Here is a 22885-nt window from a genome sequence, read left to right as displayed (position 1 = left end):
GTATGGGGAGGGAGGAGGGAGGAGGCTTCAGGATGGGGAGCACATGTATACCTGTGGCGATTCATTTCGATATTTGGCAAAACTAATACAATACTGTAAAGTTTAAAAATAAAATAAAATTAAAAAAAAATCAACATTCAAAAAAAAAATTTGTATACAAAGTAAAAAAAAAAGAGACAAATACCATGTAGTGTCACTTATATGCAGAATCTAAAATGTGACACGAATGAACTTATTTACAAACAGAAAACATCTCACAGACACAGAAAACGAATTTGTGGTTACCAAAGGTGTGGGAGAAGAGTGAATTAGGAGTCTGGGATTAGCAAATACAAACCGTAAACTGTAATATATAAAACTGATAAACAACAAAGTCCTGCTGTATAGCACAGGGAACTATATTCAACATTCTATAATAAACCACAATGCAAAAATCTGAAAAATAATATAAATATATATTCTTCAGGATAGTTATATATATATAAATAAATGAATCGCCTTGCTGTAGGCCAGAAACTAACACAACATTGTAAATCGACTATCTTTCAATTAGATAATGTATGTTTATTTGGACTAATAAAGAAGTGTATGCTGTTGTTCAGTCACCCAGTCACGTCTGACTCTGTGACCCCATGGACTACAGCACACCAGGCCTCCCTGTCCCTCAACATCTCCCAAAGTTTGCCCAAGGTCACGTCCATTGCTCAAGGTCATGTCCACTGCATGGGTGATGCCATCCAGCCATCTCATCCTCTGATGCCCTCTTCTCCTTCTGCCCTCAATCTTTCCCAGCATCAGGCACTTTAAGTGTATAGATGGAAATAAATACATCTAATACAACCATCCACAGATAACCAGTCTTTTTTCTATACATATAAATTTAATAAAATAAAATTAGAATCATAATGTACATAAATTTTTTACCTTGCTTTTTGTCACTTACCGTATCACTAGCATTTCCCCCATGTCATTAAGTATTACTCAAAGACATTATTTTAAATGGATATGTACTATTCATCTTACAAGCATATCATAGCTATCATTTCCTATATAAGACTTAGATCATTTCCGATTTTTTATTACTGATAATGTTGTGTAAAACATTTATGACAAACAAAATATGTAAGCATCTTCTGCTTCCTTATAATATAAAATCAAAACTGAAATTATCAAAGCATGTGAAAATTTATACAGTTCTAAATACATGTTGCCCAATTGCCCTCAAAGTCTGTTTCCTTATAGCCAAGAGCTCCTTGCTGAGTTAGGCCTTTGGGTTGATTTTTGAGGCAAAATGAAAACCAACCGGGTTAACTACGAGTAATGATGCCCTCGAACCTGAGTACAATCTTCAAGGGTGCAGTGATTTAAGGACTGTTCATCACATTATGGCCTTTAGGCGTTATATTTGCATGGGCGTGGTATCAGCTGATCTGTACTGTAAAATAAGCACCAGTCACCAGCCCACCGTCACTGCTTGACAGTCAGCTAAAATTTAACTTTAGCTGCTAAGGAAACAGTGTGCTTTGTATAAATCCCTACACTGTAATTTTAAAGTTATGGACTTGAGTGAAGAGGCAAGTGACAGGCACAGGAAACAAACCTACCTCTGTTTGCATTAACATAATAGAAAAAGAAGAGGAAGATAACAAGAAAATGGTTATTAAGCTGACAAGGCTCATATGATCCAATTTGTCAGTCACAGAGATTCAGGAAAAGTAATTCCGGCTACTTTCCTATCTCAGAAACCAAGATTTTAAAAACAGTCACATGAAATCAGAACACTATCTTAGTTTCAAATTCATTCTTTGAAGTTTGTATTTTGTGTTGCTTCAGCAAAATAGTAATGTGGGAACTCAATAGACAATGTTTGATTATACTATAGAAATAGCTTCCTTTAAAAAACAGCTTTATTGAGATGTAACAGTTTTCTTTTTGGTTTGTATGTTTATAGAATGTCTTTGGAAGGTTACACAAGGGCTGGTAATTTGCCTCCACAGAAGGGATCTGAAGTGTCTGAGAGACAAGGATGAGACTGGGGTTTTTATTTTCCAATTCTAACTATGTGAATGCAATACCTGTTTAAAAAGCATGAAATAAATATCCTGTTCCTTGTAATGGAAGAAGCAAGTCGGCGCCACTTTGCCCTGAGTCCTATCCCAAGCCATCAGAGATGTGATTACAGTTTATTACAGCTTCTCTTATTAGAAAACAGGTCTGTGACGGGGTTTTAGTTTTCAAATTTCGTGACACTTCAGAAGTGCCTTTTACCTCTAGGTTGAAGAGCATGTTAAAGTCCGGGATGCAGACATGCTTGTCCTCCATTTTCCTCCGCATGTTTTTGATGGCATGGATTGATGTCTCATAATAAAGCTGGGGTCTCCTGCGGAGAGGGAAGTCTTTCACCCAGCTGCAGCAAATCTCGTGTAGTTTGCTGAAGACAGAACGGGCCAATTTCACTGTCTCAATCTCTGTGAAAGAAACAGAAACCCCCGATGAAGCGCCTGGTAAAACTGCTTTTCACTCGCCTGCCTAGGAGAGACAGAAGTAGGTCACCTTAGTCAAGTTCCTCCTTAGGAGAAGAAATCCTTCCTTCTCAAGAGAAATGAAACGTTGCTTCTGAAGAGAGAAAATGACAACCTGTCTGATAGAAAATCATCAGCCAGCAGCTGCCACTAAGACACCCTTATGTCATGAGGAGAAAACCTCTGAGCAGGGCTGGATCTATTCCTAGGCTGGAGTCCTTCCAGCCTGTGAGGTGCTCTGGCCATGCCATCTACTTCTGAGTACTTTTGTTTGGCTGCCAAGGTTATCATCTGGAGACCCACGCCCCCTGTGCATAGGAAACGACTGAAATATGAACAACGATTATCCAACGAATTAGAATATGAAAGGCTTATGAAAATATTGTTTATTTACAAAGTACAGGAATAAGAAGGGTTTACTTTGACTACTGTTTATCTTAGTCTCTTTCTTTCCTCATCTCTTCCTTTATCTTACTCTAGTTTCCTTTCTTTCCTGTAACTGATCATAATTCAGAGTTGAACTATACATTTTTTTGTTATTTGATGTATTTTTTAATTAAAGTTTTGGGCAGTAGCTTATACAGTTTTACCAAAAGGTTAACAAATGAATCTTAAAAGTTCGATATTTCCCTAAGGAAAATGTACTTTACATTCGTCTATGTGTGTAACCCTAGACTGAACAAAGCAGACGCCAACAGAGGATTCTTCACCCTAGACTACTGAGTCTCCTACTTGGCCCATTCAGTGGAGTAGACTAGTTCACTTCTGAGTCTCCCTGCGTCCCTCAGTGGATGGACAGATGTGTAAGCTTTCAAGGAACACTGACGAGTACTCAGGAGACTGTATCTCACATCATCTCCACTTAAGCTGTCCTCTACTCAAGTTGCAGCAGTTGAAATAACCAAGGGAAGATTAGGTTTTCCCAGGCCAGTATTTTAGAAGCTCCCTCTATATCCCAGTGAAGTCAAGTGAAAGTCACTCAGCTGTGTCCACCTCTTTGCGACCCCATGGACTGTGGCCCTCCAGGCTCCTCTGTCCATGGGATTCTCCAGGCAAGAGTACTGGAGTGGGTTGCCATTCCCTTCTCCAGGGGACCTTCCCAACCCAGGGAATTGAACCTGTGTCTCCTGTATTGCAGGCAGATTCTTTACTGTCTGAGCCACTAGTAATTTAGAATTCTCAAAACAACTCTTTTTCACTTTACTAAGTCAGATACAGCTTGACAGGCTGAGAAGATGTGTACCAGATGGGCAATGGTTGCACACGCCTCTTCGGATCTAGAGCACAAATCTCAAAGAAGAGAGACTGTGTGTTCTAGAATGGCCTGGGAACTGAGATTCCCTTTTTTTTTTTTTCCCTCATTCTTTACCCTGCTGCTGCCTTAATCTGTAACTTTACCTGTTTTCTTATTCAAAATTCTTTTTTAAATGACTGTATTCAGAAAGCTGGTCTCAAGGTTTTTGCTGCTTTTATTTTCCTCACTGACACAGTACAGGGTGGCAAACCATGTATGTGACTTTGTCCCCTTTGCCATTTTTATATAACTGAAAATCAAGAGTACATTTGGAAGAGAAAAAAAGTTCAAAGAGCAAAAGAGGTGTGTATAAGAGGGAAAAACTGAGGCCAGTAGACAACCTAACATTTTGATTATTTTTAGCAACTCCAATCTTTTTGTTTGTTTAAAACACCAGTTGCCAGAGACTGTCTCTTTCAGCCAGCAATTACCTATTTCTATCACTTTCAACCCTTCTGGTCTCTGCAACAATATATTGCCCCAAATCTAGACTGTTTATTTAGGTCTGCATTTGACTCAAACACAAGGGAAGATTGCAAAATAATACGTGAGTTCAGAAACTTTCAGGGAGCATGGGGTGAGATGAAACAAATGACTGATATTAATTATCAGGATAGTTTCCAGATTCTAAGATAATAATATAAAACATATCATATTTTGGTTTATTACTTTTTATCTTACTATATAGACCTCTACTGTCCAACAGAGTAGCTTACTAGCTACATGTGGCTAGTTAACTTTAATTAAAATGACATAAAATTTAAAACTCAGTTTTTGGTCACATTAGGTATATTTCAAGTACTCAGCAACTATATATAGCCAGTGGCTACCACACTGGACAACATGCAGATAGAGAACATTTCCATCATGTCTACTGCACAGCCCTGGTGTAGACAGATTAAACTGGTCAAGGGAAACAATACAGCTTCCTCTATTATTTAGTAACCTGCTAGATCTGTCTTTGTTCACGCCATCTACTACAACTCTTATCACATTTTTAAACAAAAGATAACATTTACTGAGTATCTGCTACATTCTATGTCTCTGGAACATTTCACTAACAGGTAATACCACTCTCAATCCCAGGTCTATCTGACTCACACCATGCTCTACTTTTCCCAAGTTAGATTGCACATGGACACTGTATTTTAACTGTCCTTGATTAGTCATAGTATAGTACCTAGCAGATAGCAGAAGCTCTAAAGATGTTGACTAAATAAATGAATATGCAAACTTATAAAATTAAATAACCACTAATAAAGTGTTTGTATGCTTCTTGGTTGGTAATTCTGCTTCCTTGATCTCTCCAACTGTTTCTGCAATGATGCCATTCTTTAAAAATTACTGTAATTCTAAACCATGCTTTAATATAAGGAGGACTGGCTTTTCTATTATTATTAACTTTAGAGGTGGCACCTGGGTAGTTCAATGTGTTCATTCTTCCAGAGGAAGTACTTTGCCAAGTTTGTGGGGGAAATATGTTGCCCTTATGTTTGGGATCACACTGAATTTACGGAGTTATGTGGAAAAAATTGACTTCTTTTTCATATTAAGTCTTATTCAGGAACAAGTTATACTGTTTCACTAATTGAAATCCACATATGTCCTATTTCTTACTGAATTTATTCCTAGTTATTTTATTTGCTATTTTGAGTCAGAATTTTGTTTTAATGTGTTACTTGGCACCTAGCAAACATTCCTCTTTCTCCCAGGAATACTTTCTTTTCTACTCTCAGTCCATGTGTCTAGGGGTAAAATGTGATTCGGGTCTAACCATTTAGAGACCACATTTCTCTGGCCATAGTTATTGGTTCAGGAAAGGGAAATAACCCAAGATGGACTGATTAGAGTGAGTCCTGTGCCTCATGTAAGAGCAACTGAGTAAAGTTACTCTTAGTTTCCTGCTTGATTTGAACCTGGGCAGATGAAGATCTGATGTTCCTAGCAGTGGTTTTGCCATCCCATGGAGCCTGAAAATAAAATCCAAAGGAGAGAGTAGAGCTGAGAGCTGGAGAAATGCCGGGTCTTATGACATCATGTGAAGCCTTGAATCTAGTTGTGTAGCCCTTATCTTGAAGGATAGCCAATGAATTGTTTTGCTGAAGCCAGTGGTTACTTGCAACTAAAAAATTCTTGAGTATATACTCTAAACATGCATACTAGGTTTTTGGTTTAAGCCAAATTTTGTCCTACAATGTCCAGTGCTATTTTATTAACTATATTTTAAAAATTAGAAATAAATATTAAATTTTACCAAATGCTTCCTTAGAGATTATTCTGTTTTTTCCTTTTCACCTATTAATATAAAAATTATGCTAATAAATGTCCCAATATTTTTTTTTCACTGCTGTTTCCTCAGCAGCATAGTGCTAAGCTATAGTAGGCCCTCAATAAAATACTCATCAAATTGTTGTACTAAGTATACAAACATTTCACTTAAGATTTTTCACAATGATTAAGACTCATCTCTCATTTCTTGGTTCTGTCTCAGCCAAGTTTAAGTATGACTGTTATGCTATGCAAATTTTCCTCTTTCCTCATATAACTGGATAATTTATTTAAAAAAGCAATGGAATTATTGTCTTTGATTGTTTGAAAACATTCACCTATAGAATCATCTACTCTTTTTGTCCTTTTTGCCAATCTTCTCAATCTCTTTCTGCTTAAAGCTTTATTAATTTGTATATTTCTAGATAATACCCAGGTTTTCAAATTTATTAATATAAAATTTTCATAATTCTTTTAATATCCTCTATATTAGTGATCATTTTCACCTTCTTATTTTTAATTTTTACATTAGGATATTTTACATTGATTTTAGGTTGTCCGGACAGGAGTTATATCTGTCAACAGAAATGCAAGGTTATTTAACAAATATTCTGTTAGGGATGGCATAAACATAAAAAGAACTTTAAGGTAAAGTTTCTTTAAGTCTGTTTTTGGAAACACCTAGGAGGAGAGTCACACGGCATTTTGGTGGGGACTTCCGTGCCTTTAAGGCAATGACAGCAGGCATTACTCAATATGTTCATTCCCACTCTGCGGTACGGATAAACACAATATGCCCTGTAGAGATTCTCCACTTAGTGATTTGGGTTAAACAGATTAAGGACATGCAAATAGTCTGGAACTATAATAGACCATTCTGAATCACAGCAGTGGCATGGAGACATTACTGGGTAATCTCTTGGAAAAATATAAAATCAGGATGACTAATGGTATCCACTAGAAGAAAATCCCTTCCTTTCACATTTGCTATCTTACAGGGGTTCAGAAAATTCTTCCAACCTAGGTACGTAGGGCAACACTTCAGTCTTAAGTATTCTCCTTGTATAGGAAGTGGTGTAAGAACATCAGTATATAAATAATTGATGCTTAAAATGGAAAAATAAAATCAAATAAAAAAGGATGCAAAAAAGAGAAAATTGTTCAAGGTAGCAGTCCACCCCCTCACAGCTGTAAATTACTCATCAGTCGTTAATGTCAGTGTACTGATCTGGAGCTGAGTCAGCCATCACCCTGGCTGCAGTGAAGCAGAATTTAATCTCCCTCATCTTTTCATTACAGGGCTTTTACTTCATGCATCAGTACGAGAGGAAAGACCAATGCTTTGCAGCAGGAATTCCATCCAGCTTGACTCTGGAAAAATTTGGTTCCAAGTGAATCAATTACTCTCAGTAAAAACAAGAGGAATTCCTTCCTTGCCAATTTTCTACCAAAAATTCTCTAGAGAGATGAAGGAAGAACAGGAATGTTTATTTTTATATCTGCCTCACATTCTCTGGAATCTAGCTGCCCTAATTCATTAATATATGTTTTGCTCCCTCTGTCCCATGTTTAAAGGCAAATGCTTAAAATAGAACAAATAGAATGAAATATTAAAATTCCTAATGCCCTAGTTTTTACAAAAATTGGTATTTTTAATATGTTAAATATGTATAAGCCTAATACATTAATAAACATACCTTCATTAATAAACATTCTCATAATTTAACTGAAAAAAAGATGCCCATGCAATTAAATCACATAATTGTCATAAAGAGCTCTATTTATTGGTAGATGTAAAAAAATTGTAAATAATTTTCTTTACGTATTTATTTTCTCTCTGGCCCTGCTGGGCCCCCTCGCTGCACGGGCTCTCCTCTAGCTGTGGCGAGCAGGGCTGCTCTCTAGTTGTGGTGCACGGGCTGCTCGCTGGGCTGGCTTCTCCTGTTTTGAAGCCACCAGAGAAGCCCGGCAGACATAAAATTTAATAGGATTAATGAGAAGTTTTGTAACAACCGATCTCCTGAATTTGTATATCTGAGTTTTTTAGATGAATTAAAACTTTAAAGTATGTTTTTCTCAAACTACCCTTCCCTTCACTTATTCATCTTTTCTGTTGTGTCTTCACATTTCTCCCTTCTGTTCATTTACCTAGATATTATTTATGATAACATATTGTTATCATAATCTCCTGCTCCGGTTACCTGCACATGGCTTCAAAATATGCCTGTATTTTCCCTTTCTACTTTTACTGATTAGTTTGAAAAAACATGTTTCTGAAGTTTTTCTCTTGCTACCACTATAAAATATCAACCAGTGGGTAAACATAATTAGATACAGTATTCTGTAGATAATTTATGTGGATTGTTCAACAGAAAATTTTAATATTTTAAAACAAATATTGTAGAAAGGTACTTGCCCACAGTCCCTTCTGTGCCATCTGTCTCCTTTGGGATATAATGTGCAGAAAGATCACTCTGAAGGACTTCGTCTGATGTGGCTCTGGCTAGAGCGGCAGCCAAAAAGGAAGGGCAGTTACTGAAAGAAAACAATAAACGGCTATTCAGCAAGAATTAGAAACATCCCATCTAAAATTACTACTAATTACTTTATTATTAACATATTGTTTCAAAACAAAATTATACCTTTAAACAACAATCAATGCACATTTCTTGAGAAGATATCATATGCTATGCACTTTGCCAAGGCACTGGGTATATACTGGTGAATTAACACAGACATGGCCCCTGACCTGGTGGGGCTTACGATCTGGTTAGGGAGACAGATGACGACTAAGTAAACAAATAGGATATAATTTTGAGTTGGGATAACCTTTATAAGGGAAACAAATAGGATAGAGTGCATTAAAGAGAAGTATCTACTTAGAATAGTCAGGAATGCCTTGCCTTAAAGGATGAGAAAGACTCGGTTATATGGGGGTGGGACTTGGGGACAGTATTCCAGGCAGAGAAAGCAGCACGTGTGCAGACCCTTTCAGAGAGCAAGGTATGTCTGAGGAACCGGAAGAAGCCCAGAAAGATGAAGTATAGCAGGTAAGGGGGAGAGTGATGAGGAGTAAGGTCAGAGGAGCGGAACAGGCCAGTTATATGGATCTCTTGGATGGTAAGGAATTTGGATTTTACTTGAAGTGCAGGGGGAAGTCACTGATGATTGTAAGCAAGAGAGGGTCATAATCAGATATGTTAAATAAAATACGTTGCCTGCTGTCAAAGGGAACTGGCAGGGAGCACGAATGAAGGAGAGCGATCAATAAGGAGATTGTTGTAATCCAGATGAGATTCTTTAAAAAGTGATTGTATTTTAGAGAAAGAAAATATAGAATGTGATTATTATTGTATGCAGAGGTGAGAGAGAGAGAAAAGAATCAGCCTGAGTTTTAGGTTTTGGCCTGTGCCACGAGGTAAATGGTGGCATCATTCACCTAGATGGAGAAAACAGGAAAAGACAGATATGTGGAGGAAAAGGTTAAAGGAGAAAATGAGAATTCATTTTAGCCATGTTAACTTGGAAAAAATTTCTGCAATATCCTAGTGAAGGTGTCAAATGGTTAACTATATATTTTAGTGTGGAGCTAAGAGATGTAAGGAAATTTGGAAGTCATGAATGTACGAATGGTATTTAAAACTAGAGAGATAAAGGGGAATTCTCTGGTGATCCAGTAGTTAGTACTCCACACTTCCACTGCAGGGGGCAGAGGTTCCTTTCCTGGGTGGGGAACTAAAGATCTCACCAGCTGTGCAGTGTAGCTTAAAAAAAAAAAAAATTCAACTATGGAAATAGAATAGGTCACATAGAGAAAACAAAAAGAGAGAAGTGCTATGGACCAGTGACTTCTGTGTGCCTCTGTTTCCCCCCTTTGGAAATAGTAAGTACCTCCCCAATATACCCACTGTATGTTGGGTAGTGGCAGGGAAGGGGTAGATAATATGCCTCTACAGTCCCTAAGTATCCAAATCAAATGGAACTATACTCAGGGAGCTGTCATCAAGAAATTATACCCAAGGAATCTCATCTGGACCTGACTTCACTGAGATTCTGAACCTCAAGCCTGAGTCTGATGCCATTAAGGGATGAAATTTTGGGAGACTCTGAGGGGAGGGGTGAAGGTTTTTTGCATGTGGTAGGGATACGAATTGTGTGGCCAGAACAGACTGGCAAATTGTTTTTCTAAAAGAGATCACAGCAGTATTTCTGGTGCTACGTGCTCTTTAAGAACCTTACCATTATACATGAAAGTGAATGAGCCTTTGATGAAAAAAAGAAGTGGCCAAAGTGATGCCGTGTGGCTTCTGAGGTTTGGTCATTAAAGGCTGCATGACTTTCCCCTGGCTTTCTCGTCTCTCTTCCTTCACTTTCTCCTTTTCCTCCCCCTCCTCCTTCCCTTCCCCCTGGGACACAGACAGGTTCATGTGGGTGTTAGCTGAGGCTTCCAGTCAAGAGCTATTATTATCAATTGCTTGACATGGTAACAGCACAGACCTTCAGAAGATACCAGTACCAGCCTGAATCTTCCAGCCGAGGGCCCAGACATTATGGAACAGAGAAAGCTGACCCTGCTTTGTCCAGTCTTATGCTCAAAGAAACTATGAGTATAATTAATGACTGTTTCATGATGCTAATTTCTGTGCTAATTTGTTACATGGCCATAATAACTGAAAACCCAACATTTAGAAGCTTATTGGAAGATAAGGAACCTATAAACACTGAAAAGAAATAGCAAGATAAGTAAAAGGCAAACCAAAGGAGTAGAATATCTGAGTGAAGGAATTGTCAATTCCATCAATACTACTGAGAAGTCCGACAAGGGGAAATTAGATACTGAATTTAATAACATGTAAATAGATCATCACTGACTGGGTGCCAAGACAATTCAATGGGGGAAAATAGTCTTTTGTACAAATGGTGCTGGAACAATTGTGATATTCACACACCAAATAATCAATTTAGCCTCTTTCCTTACACCATGTACAAAAATTTATTCATGTAAATAAATGTAAGTGTTAAACTATTAAAATCTTAAAATCTATTTAAACTATTAAAATATTAAAAGAAAACATAGGGGACTTACCTGGTAGCACAATGGAAAAGAACCTGCCTGCCAATGCAGGGGACACAGGTTCGATTCCTGGTCCGGGAAGATCCCACATGCCTCGGAGCAACTAAGACCCGGTGCCACAACCACTGAGCCCACGCTTCAGAGCCTGAGCTCGGCAACAAGAGAAGCCTGAGCGCCACAACTGGAGAGCAGCCCCCACTCACCACAACTAGAGAAAGCCCTTGCACAGCAACGAAGATCCAGTGCAACCAGAAATAAAATTATTAAAAAAAAAAAAAAAAAAGCATAGGAGTAAAACTTCATGACCTTGGATCAGGCAATGGCTTCCCTAAATATGACACCAAAATTACAAGCAACAAAAGAAAAAAATGAGTTAAATTGAACTGTATCAAAATTTAAAACTTTCATACCACAAATCAAGAAAGTGAAAAGGCAACTCACACAACAGTAGAAATATCTGTGAATCACATATCTGAAGAGGAGCTGGCATTCAAAATATATAAAGAACTCTTTTAACTTAATAATAAAAAAGACAATGCTGTTTTAAAATGGGCAAAGGACCTGAATAGTACTTCTCCAAAGAAGATATACAAATGGCCAATAAACACATGAAAAGATGCTCACCTTCATTAGTTGTTAGGGAAATGCTAATCAAAACCACAATGAACACTGGATTCACTGCAATATTGTTTACAATAGCCAAGACATAGAAGAAAACTAAATATCCATCAACAGAGGAATGGATAAAAATGTGGTACAATGGAAGATTACTCAGCCATTAAAAAGAATGAAATAATGCCATTTGTAGCAACATGGATGGACTCAGAAAGTGCCATACTGAGGCAAAGTAAGTCAGGGAAGGAGAAACATCATATGACATCCCTTATAGGTGGAATCTGAAGAGAAAATATAAAAATGAGCTTACGTACAAAGCAGAAAGAGACTTACAGACTTAGAAAACAAACTTATGGTTGCCAAGGGGAAGGGATAGTTAGGGACTTTATAAAGGTCTTGTACACACTGCTATATTAAAATGGAGAACCAACAAAAACCTATTGTACAGGACTCTGCTCAATGTTATGTGCCAGACTGGATGGGAGGGGGGCTTGGGGAGAATGGATACATGTATATGTGTGACTGAGTCCCTTCACTGTTCACCTGAAACTATCACAACGTTGTTAATCGGCTATCAGTTCAGTTCAGTTCAGTCGCTCAGTTGTATCTGACTCTTTGTGACCCCATAAAGTGCAGAATGCCAGGCCTCCCGGTCCATCACCACCTCCCGGAGTTCACTCAGACTCACGTCCATCAAGTCGGTGATGCCATCCAGCCATCTCATCCTCTGTCATCCCCTTCTCCTCCTGCCCCCAGTCCCTCCCAGCATCAGAGTCTCTTCCAATGAGTCAACTCTTAGCATGAGGTGGCCAAAGTACTGGAGTTTCAGCTTTAGCATCATTCCTTCCAAAGAAATCCCAGGGCTGATCTCCTTCACAATGGACTGGTTGGATCTCTTTGCAGTCCAAGGGACTCTCAAGAGTCTTCTCCAACACCACAGTTCAAAAGCATCAATTCTTCGGTGCTCAGCTTTCTTCACAGTCCAACTCTCACATCCATACATGACCACTGGAAAAACCATAGCCTTGACTAGACGGACCTTTGTTGGCAAAGTAATGTTTCTGCTTTTCAATATGCTATCTAGGTTGGTCATAACTTTTCTTCCAAGGAGTAAGCGTCTTTCAATTTCATGGCTGCAGTCACCATCTGCAGTGATTTTGGAGCCCAAAAATATAAAGCCTGACACTGTTTCCACTGTTTCCTCATCTATTTCCCATGAAGTGATGGGACCAGATGCCATGATCTTCGTTTTCTGAATGTTGAGCTTTAAGCCAAGGTTTTCACTCTCCTATACCCCAATACAAAATAAAAAGCTTAAAAATAAAACCTATCACTAAAGGTTAATAAACACAGAAAAATAACCACTGTGAGATACCATTTCAAACCCACATGATGACTATCATTAAAAAGGCAGGTAATGAAACAAGTATTGACAACTATGTGGAAAAATCGGGAACTCTCATATATTTCTGGTAGGAATGTAAAATGATGCAGGTGCTTTTGTCAGTCCTTAAAATGTTAAACATAAAGTTACTAAATGGACCAGCAATTCCATTCATAGGTATATATTCGAAAGGAATGAAAATAAGGCCCTGGTCCAGTGGCTAAGATTCCATGCTCCCAGTGCAGGGGGCCCAGGTTTGATACCTGGTTGCTGCTAAGTCACTTCAGTCGTGTCCGACTCTGCGACCCCACAGACAGCAACCCACCAGGCTCCCCTGTCCCTGGGATTCTCCAGGCAAGAACGCTGGAGTGGTTTGCCATTTCCTTCTCCAATGCAGGAAAGTGAAAAGTGAAAGTGAAGTCACTCAGTCGTGTCCAACTCTTTGCAACCCCACGGATTGCAGCCCACCAGGCTCCTCCACCCATGGGATTTTCCAGGCAAGAGTACTAGAGTGGGGTGCCATTGCCTTCTCCATGATACCTGGTTAGGGAACTAGATCTCACATGCCATACTAAAGATTCTGCACGCCATAACGAAGAACAGAGATCCCATGTGCTCCAACTAAGACCCACCAGTGCAGCCAAATAAATAAATAAATAAATATTACTCCCCAAAAAATACCCCAAAAGAAATGAAAATACACATCCACACAAAGCTTGTACATGAATGCTCACAACAGTATTATTCATAATAGCCAAAAAGCATAAACAACCAAATGCTCATCAACTGATCATGGATAAATAAAATAGGTAGTATATTTATCAGCTAGAAAAGAATGAAGTATTAATGTATGCATAGTATTAATACAATGTAGATGAAACTTGAAAACATTACAGGAAATGACAGAACCTGGTCACAAAACCACATATTATAATATTCCATTATATGAAAAGTTCAGAAATGATGAATCTAGAAATAGTAGAGTGGTGGTGTACTCTTGCCTGGAAAATCCCATGAATGGAGAAGCTTGGAAGGCTGCAGTCCATGGGGTCGCTGAGGGTTGGACACGACTGAGCGACTTCACTTTCACTTTCATGTACTGGAGAAGGAAATGGCAATCTACTCCAGTGTTCTTGCCTGGAGCATCCCAGGCACGGAGGAGCCTGGTGGTATGCCATCTATGAGGTCACACAGATTCGGACACAACTGAAGCAACTTAGCAGCAGCAGCAGCCTAGGGCTGAGGACGAGGTGAGACAAGAGCTACTGCGAATGGGTAGGGGGTTTCTTTTGGGGGTGATAAAAATGTTCTAGGGACTTCCCTGGTGGTCCAGTGGTTAAGAATGGTAGTAGCCTTCCAATGCAGAACTAAGATTCAATCCCGGGTCAGGGAGCTACAATATACATGCTGCAGTGCAATTAAGTCTGTGTGTTGCGACTACTGAGCCCGAGTGCACTAGAGACCCGGCGCACCGCAACTAGGATCGACTCAACGCAGCCAAATAGTGGCTTCAGTATATTCACAATGGTTTAACCATCACTCTATGGTTTTAGAACATCTTAAAAAATATTTATTCAAATACATAAATACAGTCTTAATATTCAAAATCTTAGATAAGTGTGATGGTTAAACTATTCTGAACATACTAAAACCACTGAATCGTATACTTTAAATTAGTAACTTTCATGGTATGTGAATTACATCTCAGTAAAGACATTTGGAAAAATCACTAACTTTGTTAACAACCACTGAACAGTGCAAGTGAAAATCAGATTAGAATGGGTTCGTAAAGGAGGGGCAAGGAGGTGTGACAATGGAGGGAATGGGGTGGTAACTTAAAGGGGACCCGGGCCAGGGGAAGTCTGCTGTTTTAGAATGCTTTGGAATATGACCGCATACTAAATGAAGTCATCCAAAATGAAAGACTGAGATACGGTGGGAGAGAGGGCATGACCAAAGGAGCAAAGCTCTCGAGAAGGCAAGAATGGATGAGGTGCAATCCAGACATGGAAACCCTGACCTGATAGGATGTGGCATATTTCCTTAGTGGGAAAAGGAAAGAAGAAAATGGATACAGATGCAGGTAGATTTCCACATTTCTTAGTAGGAAAATAAGAGAATCCCCATCTAATGGCTTGATTCCACCATAACTTATTGAGGCTTCCAGTGTGGAAGGCACTGTTCGTGCTCAGGTATACACAACCAAAAAAGACAGAACTCCCTAGCTTTGGAGCTTACATTCTAGAGGATGGTTTCTCAACAAAGTATGAGGCTAGATTGGTAGTTCTCAAACTGTTGCATGGATCAGAATCACCTCCAGGGCTTGTTAAAATACAGATTTTTGGGCCCCATCCTCAGTTGCTGACTCAGGAGGCCTGGAGCAGGGCTTGAGGATTTTCTTTTCTAACATGTGGTGCTGGAGAAGACTCTCTGAGAGTCCCTAGGACAGCAAGGAGATCAAAGCAGTCAATCCTAAAGGAAATCAACCCTGATTATTCACCAGAAGGACTGATGCTAAAGCTCCAATACTTGGCCACAGATGAGAAGAGCCGACTCATTGGGAAAGATCCTGATGCTGGGAAAGACTGAAGGCAGGAGGAGAAAGGGAGAACAGAGGATGAGGTGGTTGGATGGCATCACCGACTCAATGGACATGAGTTTGAGCAAGCTCTGGGAGATGGTGACAGACAGGGAAGCCCGGTGTGCTGCTGTTTATGGGGTCACAGAGTCGGACGAGGCTTGGTGACTAAACAGCAGCAGCATGTTCCCAGCTGATGCTTATGCTGCTCGTCTGGAAACCACATTCCGAGAACCACTAGGTTAGATCATCAACTGAGTGGTGACAGCAGAAAGCATGTGGGGAGAAGGGAGGAAGAGAAAGCAAATGTGAAATATCATTCAACAGTGCTAAGAGACTGTTTGAAGTTTGAGACACTTTTTAAAATTAAATCAGTCCTTCTGCTTCTATAATCATAGAATAGGTAATTTCTCTACCTGTTTTCATGTGCCATATATAACATGTGTGGGTAAAAACAACTCTAGTTCATCAAGATTTGAAGTTTTGCAAGGTGAGTACTATTAAGCAGAGATACGGAAGTTGAGCAACTTTTAAAGGATATGATTACAATGTTAGACCATGGACTCTAAGTTGGCTAAGAAAGAAAGAACAGATATGAGTTGTAGATCAGTGTGGTCCAAATGCAATTAAAGAATTGTAGTGGGAATACTTGGATACATAATCTAAAAGGAAAGAAAGCTGTAGTCTGAGAACAAGATACTTGCATGCATGATTTTGGAGCTGGTGCAATTTTTATAACAAGGTTTAGGTGGGACCAAGAAAGTGAGTGGCTTAGAAATAAACAATTTGGCAAAGTTCACATCCTAAGTCTCCAAGAAAACTTTGAAAATTTTGTTTATCATTCATCAGTATTTTTCAAATTGTAGATTATGATCCATTAGTGGGTAATTATATCAACTTACGAATTGTGAGCCACATTTTTTTAAAAAAAAGGAAATAGAATAAGGTACAGGAGGTAAGGCTAAGTATTCCAGATACATATTAGGGAAGTATATACCAAATCCTGATTATGATGAAAAAAATTGAAAGTTACTGCGTTTTAACAATTATGAAATAAATTGATGACTTTCCCTGAAACACACATACTTTATAAACAGTATTACCAATTATCCTTTCATGCTTATCTGATTTTTCTTGATGAGTCAAAATCTTCCTTCATAGATCTAAACTCTTTGTCAGCATTGCTTGTCTTTACCTTTCACCATGCTTTAGTTTAATTACCTGGACACATTTAGATATTTTGCCTAAATGGACTCTTAGATATTTATAACATTTACTTGGTCCCTTGGCTATTTTAAAATTTATGTTTTAAAAAATCTGAAAATCTTGCTTGCAATCACTTCCTAGAGTTCACCCTAAAAGGATATCTTTTTTTATAGTTATTAAACTATCTGGATCTTGGTTCACTAAAGCTAAGAATGTGAAAACTTCACAGAATAAGGCAAGAACCATTAGTCTCATTTATGTGTCACCTGCAATACATTTTTAGACACAGTTAATGCAATTTTTTACTTTTTGTCAGACAGAATGAAAATATTTTCAGTGAAGTAGGGAAGAAGATTAGCTGACTAATACCTAGACATAAAACATCAAGCTAGACACCTCACCCACATCAGCTATTCCGACATGTCAAAAAGCTGTAACACTTAGCATGAATAAGTTCTTATGGTTTTGATTCTGAAATGAAAGTGATTATTTCTGAAATTTCAGAATTGCAAATATATTTTAAAACATAGTCACATCAGAGAAAATTTGATCAACTCAAATAAAAGCTTATCATTAAAGCCTGTCATCTTTAAGAGAACTACCAAGAGCAACTAATATGATAATAACATAGCAAACCAATGTTTCCTCATACAATATTTGAAAGAACCCAACACAGAAGGCTTTAGAATTTGAAAGTTTGGCAAATGTATTATATAACAAATAACAGAGGAAGGCCAATAATCAAGGCAATCTGGGGAACTGGGGTTTCAAATGTTATCATGTTGAGAACATTGCTGAAGAAGAGTATGGTTAGAAAATTTTTAATTTTTGCAGTGTGTGTCATTTTGGGGGACTGGCTCTTTTAAAATCAAATTAATCTTAAGGCCCTTCAGATCCAGTCAAAGAACATTCTTTTGCTATTTAAAAAATTAATTAATTTGAGTGTGTCAGGTCTTGGTTTCAGCTTGCAGGATCTTTCACTGTGCTGTGTGGACTCTCTAGTTGTGGTGCATGGGTTTAGCTGCTCCATAGAACGTGGGCTCTTAGTTCTCCAACCAGGGATTGAACCACTGGACCACCAGGGAAGTCCTCTCTTTTGCTATCTACTTATATTAACAGATATTTCTGAAGTGCTTACAATTTCTATCTCAATTCACATCCTGCAAACAAAGGAAATATGTTTTCATACATTTCAATATGTTACTTTCTTGTTCTGAGAATCAAAGTACAAACTTTATATATTCATAGATAAAAATAAAATCCTATTTTATGTCTAAATCATATACAAGATATATGCATAATCACTTTTTGAACAATGTTGACATATCATTAATTAGGGGTCTGGTTAATTTTTAAGCTTAATCACATACGTAATTCCAGTTCATGGGAATTCCCTAGAGGTCCAGGGGACCTCATGCTCTCACTGTTAAGGGCAAAGTTGAGGGCCTGGTTTCAATCCCTGGTCAGGGAACTAGGATCTGCAGATTATGTGGATAGGCAAAAAAAAGAAGAAGAAAAAAGTTTCACTTCATTGAAGTTATCTGTCAATCAATACATGAATGCATATTTGGATTTCTCTGTATACTGACTTTTTCAACACTATATATTGTGAAGCAGAAATCCAAGTCTATTAAGTTTCATAAACTGAACTCTGTAAACAAAGCACGGGGTCTTGCTTTAAATAGCTCAGTTGGTAAAGAATCTGCCTGCAATTCAGGAGACCCCAGTTCCATTCCTGGGTCGAGAAGACAGATCCACTGGAGAAGGGATAGGCTACCCACTCCAGTATTCTTGGGCTTCCCTTGTGGCTCAGCTGGTAAAGAATCTGCCTGCAATGCGGGAGACTTGGGTTCAATCCCTGGATTGGGAAGATCCCCTGGAGAAGGGAAAGGCTACCCACTTTCACTTTCTTTTTTTTTTTTAAAGATGATAATACTTTTTAAAATTTATTTTAATTGGAGGCTAATTACTTTACAATATTGTAGTGGGTTTTGCCATACATTGACACGAATCCGCCACAGGTCTACATGTGTTCCCCATCCTGAATCCCCCTCCCACCTCCCTCAGGGTCATCCCAGTGCACCAGCCCTGAGTACCTTGTCTCATGCATCGAACCTGGACTGGCGATCTGTTTCACATGTGATAATATACATGTGTCAGTGCTGTTCTCTCTCACTTTCACTTTCTTCAGACACACAAAAATAAAACATAGATTCAGTTTTCCCTGTTGCTCATATTGGCTAGTATCATCTTCATCCTCAGACTATTTATCTGAGTAGGTCAATGTTAACACCTCAATTCGATTTCAGAAATAACCACAGCCCCAAACATGCTTGGTATAAGATTTTGAACTATAAAAATACAACTGTATTTACTGACCTTCAACAGTTCAGTACTTATCAATGTTTATACTATTTTATTTTAATCAGCCTTTCCCCAAATTGGTCTTTTAAAAAGCTATACAGAATATCTGGGAGCAGTATTTATGGATGAGGCAGATGTTAAGTATTGTTATGGATTAAAAGTTTGTCTCCCCACCCTAAATTCATATGCTGAAATTCTAATTCCCAAAGTAATGGTATTTGGAGGTGGAACCTTTGGGACGGAATTAAGTGATGAGGATGGATCCCTTGTAAATAAGATTAGTGCCCTTATAAAAAAGAAATTCTAGAGAGCTCCCTTGCCCCTTCCACCAGGTGAGGACACAAGGAAAATACAGTTATCTCCACGCCAGAAAGCATGCCCTCACTAGACATTGAATCTGCCCATGCTTTGATCCTGAATTTCCCAGCCTCCAGAAATGTAAGAAATAAATTTTTGTTGCTTATAGGCCCTCCAGTCTACAGTAATTTGTTAAAGCAGCCCAAATAGACGAAGATAACCATCATGTGTGCATGCTCAGTAGCTCAGTCGTGTCTGACTCTTTGTGACGCTATGGATTATAGCCCACCAGGCTCCTCTGTCCACAGGATTTTTAGGCAAGAATATCAAAGTGGGTCGCCATTTCCTTCTGCAGGGGATCTTCCCGACCCAGGGAATCAAACACACATCTCCTGTGTCTCCTGTATCGGTAGGCAGATTCTTTACCACTGAGCTACCTGAGAAGCAAGACAATCATTATGGGAACTACTCAAATCACTATCATAATCAGTGGAGCACAGAGAAGCAAAACGTCTGTTCTGAGCATGCTCATTTCTTATGCTCTAGATGAGCAATGATTTCCTTAGATTTCATTGCAGGACCAAGTCACAGAAGAATCCAGAGCATTCCTTTCACCTAAAGTGCTTGCAGGAATTTTTTTAAAAGATGAAGAATAATTAGGGATCACTACTGACTTTGAAGCCTGGACATAAACAGTTGCACACAAGCAAGACCTAAAATTTCTGTCAATTTGTCCTTTAATTGCTATTCACTCAGTATTCTGGACTGGAGAATTCCAAGGACTATATAGTCCGTGGGGTCGCAAAGAGTCAGACATGACTGAGCAACTTTCACTTTCATTTGTTGGAGAGAGGTTTTAGCAGAAATACGAGGAGTTAGAAAGCTTGGTTCTAGTTCTAGCTGGGTAACCTGAGAAAAGATGCTTAAATTCTCTGGATTTTAGCTCCTCAATAGAAAAATTAAGACACTGAAACAAAATGACTGTGAAGTCTCTTCCAGGTTTAAAATTCTAATTCTATAATTCTATTCCAATAAGGTTTTGAATTTCAAAGATAAAACAAAGACAATTTAAAGGTATAAATCAACACACTTCAGATCCAAACAAATGTTTTTACATACATACACCAAGCAGAATGGAAATAAATTCTATGTATTCCTTTTGTAAGCAATATGGGGATACTCTCCTTTATGTACCAGGTGTCTTGGTAAAAGCTGAATGTATATTTATTTTGATAAATGCAATCAATCCTTGCAGTGAATCTACCAGTTAAGGGAAGAATCCCTCAGATTTTACATATTGTTTTCTTAAAGAGACATGCCTATTCCATAAACATCATATGAAATAATAGTTACCAACTGGTTATGAAGTTTTATATTTCACTGCCTTGGGTCTTCGTTGTTGCACAAGGGCTTTCTCCAGCTGCAGTGTGCCAGCTGCGCACTGCGCGGCTTCTCTTGTTGCAGAGCATGGGCTCTAGGGTGTGCAGGCTGCAGTACTTACCGTGAACAAGCTCAGTAGCTGCGGCTAGCTTTATATTGAAAACAAAAGAGTACTTTTCCTACCTCTTTAAAAATGTTTATTTACAAGAGCTTATTATTCTTTCTCCACTTTATAGGCTGACATGAATCCAGTCCAATTTTTTCACTAGAGAAAAGGAAAGAAGTCAGATTGGAACTGAATATGAAAGCTGGCTCTCTTTTAGGACTGTATATTGCCATCTTGGTATAAAGTATGAACCAATAGCCAAAGAAGATTATTCTAGCATAAAATATTTAATTTTCATTTATTTTCAAATATTTGGGTGGATAAGTTTTGTTAGATGGACAGGATAGTATTTTAATCGGATCTTTTCCCTGAGTTGTCTTGTTAGTATCTTCTACTTGCATAATAAGACAATACACATTTTAAGACTGCACTCTGAATTCTTGCTACAAACCAAGTCAGGAAGCATTTTCCTCACAATGCCAAACCCACACAAATCACTAAAGACATTATTAGATAAATTAGAGGTTTAAAAGTACATCCTTCCTGACATTGGCAACGTGGGCGTCGGCAAAGCACCCACAGCTGTGTTTCAGCAGTCTTGGCAGAGCGTTCCTAAGGTAATGAAAATTCTGGAAGGTGGAAGTTTCCATCAGTTAACTCTAAGAGAGATGTGTCTAGAGCAGCCTCATCTCAGCCCACATATCATGATGCTGTCTACTCAATAGGCCCTTGCTAGGGTGATAACAGGTAAACGTGAAATTTCTGATCATTCCCCTCCCCCAGGTTAATCATATGTATTCTAAATCTATAATAAGACATTAAATTAAAATAAAGAAGGGAAATTCTCTACCAGACTTGGTATTCTTTTTCTTAGTGGCCCAAATGGAGTTAAAATCAGGATTGATTTTTTTCCTCTTTAAGTTATTTTCTTCCTTTCTATAACAACCTCTAGGAATACCACCTGGAGTCAGCTGATTATAATGCCCACACATCACAGATTCTCTTAGTGAGCTTTTCTGAATATAAATAATGTTAACTACCAAATGACTAGCTCCTGAAGTTCTGGGTTTGAAGTACTTACAACAGAAATTTCATTCCCTACTGTTGCTATCAGTATTATAATTCTAACAATCATCCGTTCACTCTGAACAGGTTGATATTCCAGCACAGCCGAGAGTACCCTAAGCTTTCTGTGAACAGCAGTCTAGGCGTTACACAGTCACCAAAGATCAAACCAGCACCAGTGTCGTAAGACCACAAAGCGAAGGCGGCTCAGCAGTAACTCTTTTGTCACTACTCTTACGACCAAAAGGAATTAAACTGTACAAGTTACTGAAACTTGTCCACATCACCAGTGTACCTTCTAGGGGCTAACTCCTACAGTCTAGTCTCAGGTCTGACACACTTTAGACGCATCTGACTGCTGACTATTCCCTCTGCTTTGATACACTTCCTTTTCTAGGTTTCCAGAACATCATACTCTCCTACATGTTACTCACAGGATTCTGTCTTTTCAATCTCATTTGATGGTTCCTTCTCTTCTTCCTGCATTTGGAATTCCTTTTACCATGTTGTAAGTCTTTTCTTCTTTTTGCATAGACTTTATCAATTTTTAGTATACCGTATATGTTTGTTATTTATTATGTTTATCATTTATTTTAGACTTTATTCTTCTTCCCACTAGACTGCAGATTTTGCAATTTATTTTTGTTGGAGTGTAACTGCTTTACAATGTTGTGTTAGTTTCTACTATACAGCAAAGTGAATCAGCCATATGTATACATACGTCCACTCTTT

The 22885-nt window shown here is 38.4% G+C and overlaps 1 protein-coding gene across 1 annotated transcript in view; it reads right to left on the bottom strand.

The window, feature by feature from the left end:
• PPM1E (protein phosphatase, Mg2+/Mn2+ dependent 1E) overlaps positions 1-22885 on the bottom strand; it is a 216341-nt gene that overhangs the window by 15414 nt on the left and 178042 nt on the right. The window contains exons 2-3 of the mRNA XM_070772569.1: positions 8501-8619; positions 2269-2468 (exon numbers count right to left, since the gene is read on the bottom strand). Coding sequence (XP_070628670.1) covers positions 2269-2468; positions 8501-8619 — 319 coding nt within the window. The remainder of the gene's footprint in view (positions 1-2268; positions 2469-8500; positions 8620-22885) is intronic.

The sequence above is a fragment of the Bos indicus genome, chromosome 19 (assembly GCF_029378745.1).
Source record: "Bos indicus isolate NIAB-ARS_2022 breed Sahiwal x Tharparkar chromosome 19, NIAB-ARS_B.indTharparkar_mat_pri_1.0, whole genome shotgun sequence".
In the NCBI taxonomy this organism is placed as follows: domain Eukaryota; kingdom Metazoa; phylum Chordata; class Mammalia; order Artiodactyla; family Bovidae; genus Bos; species Bos indicus.
The sequence above is the reverse complement of the archived record's forward strand: the minus strand, read 5'-3'. Positions and strand labels throughout refer to the sequence as shown.